At 41.2% G+C, this 8,172-nt stretch overlaps 2 protein-coding genes across 7 annotated transcripts in view; one reads left to right on the forward strand and one right to left on the reverse strand.

Moving 5' to 3' along the window:
* The window catches only part of PIK3R3 (phosphoinositide-3-kinase regulatory subunit 3), a 97,358-nt gene that overhangs the window by 7,550 nt on the left and 81,636 nt on the right, over positions 1-8,172 (reverse strand). The window lies entirely within an intron of this gene.
* On the forward strand, positions 3,171-3,998 carry LOC108312773 (60S ribosomal protein L7a-like). The gene has a single exon (XM_037742885.1). The coding sequence runs from the start codon at positions 3,187-3,189 to the stop codon at positions 3,985-3,987; it is 801 nt and encodes a 266-aa protein (XP_037598813.1). The 5' UTR covers positions 3,171-3,186; the 3' UTR covers positions 3,988-3,998.

Consider the following 8,172-nt stretch of genomic DNA (forward strand, 5'->3'; position numbering starts at 1 on the left):
AAAAAAAAAAAAAAAGAAAAGAAAAGAAAAAGAAAAAGAAAATCGTAGTATCTTAAAATTTACTGGTATTTTAGATGTAAAATGAGGTAAACCAGCACATTTTGTTCCTTTCAGAGGGCCAATAGTCTAAAACTAGGGTGGAGTGGAAAACACCTTCATTCATCACTACCCACCAAGCAAGGCTCCTTATCATTCAGGTTTCATCATAAACACCATCTCCTCAGGGAGAACTACCCTAACTGTCCCAACTAAGGCAGTCCCCAGTCACTCTCTACACTTTACCTTGTTCTATCATCTTCATAGTACTTAGCTAAAATGCATTATTTTATATTTTTATTTCTTTTGTCTGTCTCCCCAGTGAAATGTAAGCTGCTGTCCTGTTCCCAATTATTAAAGCAGCACATGCACATAGATATTCAGTAGTCAGTAAATATTTGCTGGTGGGCTGCGTTTAACAAAATCTTCACAACTCCAGGACTACCCTGTATCTCTCTCTGACCCCAAGTATCCAAGATAACTTGGCATCACACCTAATGTTAAAGTTCTGTTAGACAGATTTTAGTCTTCCTCAGTAAGACGTGCCCTTTAATTAACTTGAATTTCATTTTTTATGCTTAGCAAAACTGGAAAATAGATAATATGTGATCTTGATACCACTGATTTAGTAACAAACCCCCTCCCCTACTCCATCGCTCCTCTCATCAAAATATCCAGATGCCCTCCTCTAAACATTCTTATCACCCAAAGTCTTCAATCTTAGAAACTGACCTTCTCTTTATCAAAGAAACAAGCACACTGGCTAAAAAGGCGTGAACTTAAAGAATACACCACATTTTCTCTTGAATACCCATGTTCTTTTAACCACCAACCTCTTTAAACTGAGCCTCTCTGCCACACAGAATGTCAGGAACCCGTTTCCTAACACTTTCCTAATTTAAAAAAAAAAAAAGAAAAAGAAAAAAATGCTTTTACTCCACCCTCCATTTATAAAGGTGCTGACCTTCTGAGTTAGGCAGCTTTTCCAATCTCCCAAAGGTCCATTTCAAAGACTTAACTAGTTCTGAGTCCTTACATACCTATTGACAGTGCCAAGAGCTGATTAGATTTTAAAAATCATTTTCAAAGGCCTCAAATAACTTTAGTAAATGTGTTAATTCACATTTAATGTTATTGAATAATGCACTGATGACAAAGGCAATAAATTCTACAGAAAAAATCTGAGGTAAAACATTCAAAGACCTAACATCCAGTTCTGATTCTGTTAGTCTAGTAACTGGGTTGTAAAACCAATTAGATTTTTAGAAAGGATGCTATACATACATACTTTTTGGCATGGTCTTGAACTTGTCTCTCTTTATACCTCAGCTATCTCTTCTTAAAAAAACAGGGAAAATACTACCCCCATAGATTACATCAAGTAATCTTAAGAAATATAAGACAGGGGACCGCCTCTTTCGGCTTTGGAGCCCCATTTCCTCTGTCTTTGCATGGGGGAGTTTCGTCCTTCTGTCTTCTCCCTTCTTGACTATTAAACTTTCCACTCCTTAAAACAAACAAACAAAAATAAAATGAAATACAAGACAGAAAAAAAAAGGTGGTATTAATATATCTTTTCTAGACCTACCCCAGCAAGTATGGGAAAAAGAATGTATATATAGTGTCCTTTCTAAAGATCTAATTGGTTTGACAACCCAACTACCACACTTTAAGAGGAAGAGAGCCTGTGTTTCAGTCTAAGACAAAAGGATTAAGCTGGGAAGCCCCTGAGAGATAAGGACAAGAAAAGATATTTTGAAGCTGAAGCCATAGTCCTGGAAGAAAGTAGACACTTGCCTAGAGCCTGGCTGAAGTAGGAAATGGAGAGACAGAAAATGGTGCCTCATGCACAGGGCATCCTGGATGGAGAATGCAGTTTTAAGATACAGCATCAGCTGGGCACGGTGGTTCACGCCTATAATCCCAGCACTTTGGGAGGCCGAGGTGGGCGGATCATGAGGTCAGGAGATTGAGACCATCCTGGCTAACACGGTGAAATATTGTCTCTACTAAAAATACAAAAAATTAGCCAGGTGTGGTGGCACACGCCTGTAGTCCCAGCTACTCAGGAGGCTGAAGCCGGAGAATCACTAGAATCTGGGAGGCCAAGGTTGCAGTGAGCCGAGATCATGCCACTGCACTCCAGCCTGGGCGACAGAGCAAGACTACATCTCAAAAAAACAAAAACAGATGCAGCATCTGTTGGCGGCCAATGATGAGATTACCATAAAGGACACGTTGGAATTTTTCTCAAACAGCCAGATGGCAAGACCCAATGATGAGGCAGAGGAGCGCCCAATGACAGCAGTCAAGAGGGAGGTACAGTGGACCTTGAGCTCCTCTGATTTTCTGGCACTACTTCAGGATGATATTCTTAAATGATCCAAGTGTCAGTGTGTGTAGGAGGTAGGAATGATAACAGAGATTAAGTATTTTTAATATAACCAGGTCAGTGGGAGCTTGGAATACATTTAATTTTTTTTAAAAAATGAGAGGCCAGGTGAGGTGGCTCAGGCCTGTAATCCCAGCATTTTGGGAGGCCAAGGCAGGTGGATCATGAGGTCAGGAGATCAAGACCATCCTAACACAGTGAAACCCTGTCTCTACTAAAAATACAAAAAATTATCCAGGTGTGGTGGCACACGCCTGTGGTCCCAGCTACTCAGGAGGCTGAGGCAGGACAACCGCTAGCACCAGGGAGGCGGAAGTTCCAGCGAGGCGAGATTACGCCACTGCATTCCAGCCTGGGAAACAAGAGTCAAACTCCGTTGCAAAAAAAAAAGAAATATATTAAAGAATGAGTCATTATTTTAAGAAACCCAAATTATCACTAAAGGTATGAATGTAAAATAGTGCAATCACTGCACAAAACAGTCTAAGCAGTTCTTCAGTGAAACACAAAGAATTACCGTATGATCCAGGAATTTCACTCCTTAGTATATACCCACGAGAAATGAAAATATATGTCAATCTAAAAGCCAGTATAAAATGTTCACAACAGCATTAATGAAATAGCCAAGACAGAAACAACCCAAATTTCCACCAACTGATGATGATTAAACAAAATGTGGTATAACTATACAACAGACTATTATTTGGCCATAAAAGGAATGAAATACTGATATATGTGCTCTCCTCCCGCCGCCCAAGATGCTGAAAGGAACGAAGGCCAAGGGGAAGAAGGTGGCTCTGGCCCCTTCTGTTGTGAAGAAGCAGGAGGCCAAGAAAGTGGTGAATCCCCTGTTTGAGAAAAGGCCTAAGAATTTTGGCATTGGACAGGACATCCAGCCCAAAAGAGACCTCACCCGCTTTGTGAAATGGCCCCGCTCTATCAGGTTGCAGCAGCAGAGAGCCATCCTCTATAACCGGCTGAAAATGCCTCCTGCAATTAACCAGTTCACCCAGGCCCTGGACCGCCAAACAGCTACTCAGCTACTTAAGCTGGCCCACAAGTATAGACCAGAGACAAAGCAAGAGAAGAAGGAGAGGCTGTTGGCCCGGGCCAAGAAGAAAGCTGCTGGCAAAGGGGACGTCCCCACTAAGAGACCACCTGTCCTTCGAGCAGGAGTTAACACCGTCACCACCCTGGTGGAGAACAAGAAAGCTCAGCTGATGGTGACTGCACACGATGTGGATCCCATTAAGCTGGTTGTCTTCTTGCCTGCCCTGTGTCGTAAAATGGGAGTTCTTTACTGCATTATCAAGGGGAAGGCAAGACTGGGACGTCTAGTCCACAGGAAGACCTGCACCACAGTCACCTTCACACAGGTTAACCTGGAAGACAACGGTGCTTTGGCTAAGCTGGTGGAAGCTATCCATACCAATTACAGTAACAGATATGATGAGATCCGCCGTCACTGGGGAGGCAACGTCCTGGGTCCCAGGTCTGTGGCTCGCATTGCCAAGCTCGAAAAGGCAAAGGCTAAAGAACTTGCCACGAAACTGGGTTAAATGTACACTGTTGAGTTTTCTGTACATAAAAATAATTAAAACAATACAAATTTTCCTTCAAAAAAAAAAGAAATACTGATATATGCTACAACAGACAAAATTTGCAAACACCATGCTAAGTGATAGAAGCCAGTCACAAAAGAGTACATTTAATATTATTTCATTCACATGAAATGTCCAGAATAGACAAATCCATAGAGACAGAAAGTAGGTTAGCGGTTGCTTAGGGCTAGAGGAAAGGGGTGATATGGATAACAAGTAAAGGGTGCAGGGTTTTTATTTAAGGTGATGAAAATGTTCTAAAATATGTCGTGATGACTGTAAATACCTGTGAACATACTAAAATACTGAATAATACACTTTAAATGGGTAAACTATATGGTATGTAAACTGTATCTCAATAAAGTTGTAAAAACAAACAAAAAAAAATGAAACCAGAACACACCACCATCCACAGAACTCCTTTGGTTTTTTTTTTTTTGGATATGGAGTCTCACTCTGTTGCCCAGGCTGGCGTGTAGTGGGATGATCTCAGCTTACTGCAACCTCTGCCTTCCGGGTTCAAGCAATTCTACTGCCTCAGCCTTCCGAGTAGCTGGGAGTACAGGTGTACGCTACCACAACTGGCTAATTTTTTTTTTTTTTTTTGAGAGAGTCTCATCCTGTTGCCCAGGCTGGAGTGCTGTGGTACGATCTTGGCTCACTGCAACCTCCGCCTCCTGGGGTCAAGCGATTCTCCTGCCTCAGCGTCCCGAGTAGCTGGGACTATAGGCATCGGCCACCACACCTGGCTAACTTTTTTGTATTTTTAGTAGAGATGGGGTTTCACTATCTTGGGCAGGCTGGTCTCCAACTCCTGACCTCAGGTGATATACCCACCTTGGCTTCCCAAAGTGCTGGGATTACAGGCATGAGCTACTGCGCCTGGCCACACAGAATTCCTTTATCTGCAACACTCCCCTGTAAGCCAGTATATATGTTACTTAAAACTCATCAATTCCCTAATAACATAAAAAACCCTCATCATTATGTACCTATATTGTTATGGCCATTATTCTTTATTTTAAATTTATGAATTTTTGGTTTAAGAATACTGTAGTCCCTGCTTATCCCATAGTCCATGCTTTGATGTTGGACTATGGGAGACCAAAAGACCAAAGACAAGACCAAAAGACACCTGAAGCCACAGACAGTACTAAACCCTATATATACTGTTTTTTCCTATACATACATACCTGTGGTCGTTTAATTTATAAATTAAGTGCAGTAAGAGATTAACAATGATAACTAATAATAAAATAGAACAAGGATAACAATATGCTGAAGTAAAAGTTATGTGAACGTGGTCTCTCTCAAAATGTCTTACTGTACTATACTCACCTATCCAGTTTGTGGCTGACTGGGGGTACCTGAAAACGTGGAAAGCAAAACCACAGCAAGCAAAGCCATGGATCAAGGGAGACTACAGTACCAGAAAAGGTAAATGGGAATCATGAAGGCTAATCTTAAACTCATGAGGAAAACGAATTGCATATTAACAACAAAATTTCTTTTTTTGAAAGGGAATTAAAAAAAAATTTATACCTAAGAAATTTTTAATGTATTTATATAATATACATAAAGCACATTGATCTTAAGTGTACTAATGATAAATTTTTACCTATGTATAAACCCAGGGAACCCCACTCATATTAAGATTCAGAGGCCGGGCGCGGTGGCTCAAGCCTGTAATCCCAGCACTGTGGGAGGCCGAGGCGGGTGGATCACGAGGTCAAGAGATTGAGACCATCCTGGTCAACATGGTGAAACCCCGTCTCTACTAAAAATACAAAAAATTAGCTGGGCATGGTGGCGTGTGCCTGTAATCCCAGCTACTCAGGAGGCTGGGGCAGGAGAATTGCCTGAACCCGGGAGGCGGAGGTTGCGGTGAGCTGAGATTGCGCCATTGCACTCCAGCCTGGGTAACAAGAGCGAAACTCCGTCTCAAAAAAAAAAAGATTCAGAACATTTCCAGAACCTTCTTAAAGGCTCCTCATGCCATTTTCCCATCAAAATTCCCACCATAAATAATCACTATTTTTAATTCTCTCATCATAGATAGATTTTATCCATTCTTGAGCTTCCAGTAAATGGAACTATATCATAGAAATTGTTTTTTTTCCTGTATTTAAGAAATAAAATTCTGTATTTAAACACTCAAGAATATCCTACTAGTAGTACACAAAGATCTCAGCAGATAATCGCATAGAATCCTTGTGGGCTATGCAGTGGCCAGTCAGGGAAATGACTACATCCAAAGAGGGCTTAAAGAAAGAATGACAACCTTTAGCTAGGTATCATAGAATTCCAACCTATTCCTTTAAAACAGGACCAGGGAGAGATCATGCAGCAACTCAGTATCATGGAGCAATGCTAATATGCAGCACATATTTTACTACCAGTCTTCTTCAGGACCAACTATACACATTTCAGCATTAGAATATATCAAGTCCACCAAGTCCAGAGGCAATTCTCTGTTAGAAACATCAAAGCATGGACTATGGGACACTGAACTATTCTCCTTGAAGCAGCCCTTCCCAAAGAGGTAATGGTTGTCTGTGTCTCCCTATACTTCTGAGTTGTCCTTACTTGTAGGTCATCAATTTGTCATCCATGATGTTATCTAAACTCTTTTATATTTGTTGTTGTGTTTTTTGTTTTGGTTTTGGGTGTGTGTGTGCGCGTGTGTGTGTGTGTTTTGGTTTTGGGTTTTTTTTGGTGTGTTTTTTTTTGTTGTCCTTTTTTTTTCTTTTTGTTTTTTCTTTCTTCTACAGTTTATACAACCCATTAAGAAACTTCCAAGGTCTGGTTTGCCACATGCTACAGTCTGAATGTTAGCATCTTCTGAAAATTCATAGGCTAAAATTCTAACCCTCAAGGTATGGTGGTATTAGGTGGTGAGGACTTTGGGAGATGATTAGGTGATAACGGGAGAGCCCTCATGAATAGGATTAGTGCCCTTATAAAAGAGGCCTGATAGAGACCCCTAGCTCCTTCTGCCAGGACATAGCTATAAGGTGCCATCTATGAACCAGAAAGCAGATCCTCACCCCTCACCAGACACCAAATCTGCCAGTGCCTTGAGTTGGGACTTCCTAGCCTCTAAAACAGTGAGAAATTTGTGGTTTACAAGCTACCCAATTTATGGTATTTTGTTATAGCAGCCTGAATAGACTAAAGTACTACACTTATTCATGTCCCTTGGGATGGTATATTCCTTGTATTTCTTACTGCTTTTCAGGGCAAAGAAGGACTGCCATTCATTGCTTTGGTGTATAGCATAGCCTTCTTGGGCCTTTCTTCAGCTTCATGATGTGATAAGAACCACATGAGCATTCCAAGAGCAGACACATCCTACTTTCAGATAAGAGCACCTCCTTGCCTTGTTTACAAAGCTCTTCAGTATGCTATATACACTTGGCTTGACTTTTTTTGGCCACAATAGCAAGCTAAAATAATCTCTTGAGAGGGGTGTTATTAAAAATTACTCAGCATGGTGTAGTTGTAATTGCTCACCCCCAAAAATATCATCTTAGGCCGGGCGCAATGTCTCGTGCCTATAATCCCAGCACTTTAGGAGGCCAAGGTGAGCAGATCACTTGAGGTCAGGAGATCAAAACCAGAGATGGTGAAAACCCATCTCTGCTAAAAATACAAAAATTAGCTAGGCATGGTGGTGCACACCTGTATTCCCAGCTACTCAGTAGGAGAATCACTTGAACCTGGGAGGAAAAGGTTGCAGTGAGCCGAGATCATGCCATTTCACTCTGTGCGTCAGCCTGAGTGACACACGGAGACTCTTGTCTCAGAGGGAAAAATAAAATCACGTTAAATCTTCCTCTACTGAAACTCTTCTGCCACATTTCCAATCTCTAGGTGTATATTTCATCCTCTTTCTTTCTCAAAGAACCCTGAAGTCTATGGAAAACCCAGAGTCAAAGGTCTCTGCTCAGTCTTCTCCTGCCAGTAGTTTGAATTGAGTGGTGTTACATGCATCAAGATCACCCATAAATGTACTGCAGAACAGTCTATTGATTACCCAGAACTAAGCCCAATATCCAGTATCTTCCTTTCTCATGCATTCTGTCCTACGAAGCAGTTATTTATCCTTCTTTTTTTTTTTTTTTGAGACGGAGTTTCACTCAT

This window comes from Cebus imitator, unplaced genomic scaffold (assembly GCF_001604975.1).
Source record: "Cebus imitator isolate Cc_AM_T3 unplaced genomic scaffold, Cebus_imitator-1.0 Scaffold129, whole genome shotgun sequence".
Classification (NCBI taxonomy): Eukaryota; Metazoa; Chordata; class Mammalia; order Primates; family Cebidae; genus Cebus; species Cebus imitator.

Coding starts and splice junctions, on each gene's coding strand:
- LOC108312773 (XM_037742885.1), top strand. CDS start 3,187: ATGCTGAAAGGAACGAAGGCCAAGGGGAAGAAGGTGGCTCTGGCCCCT.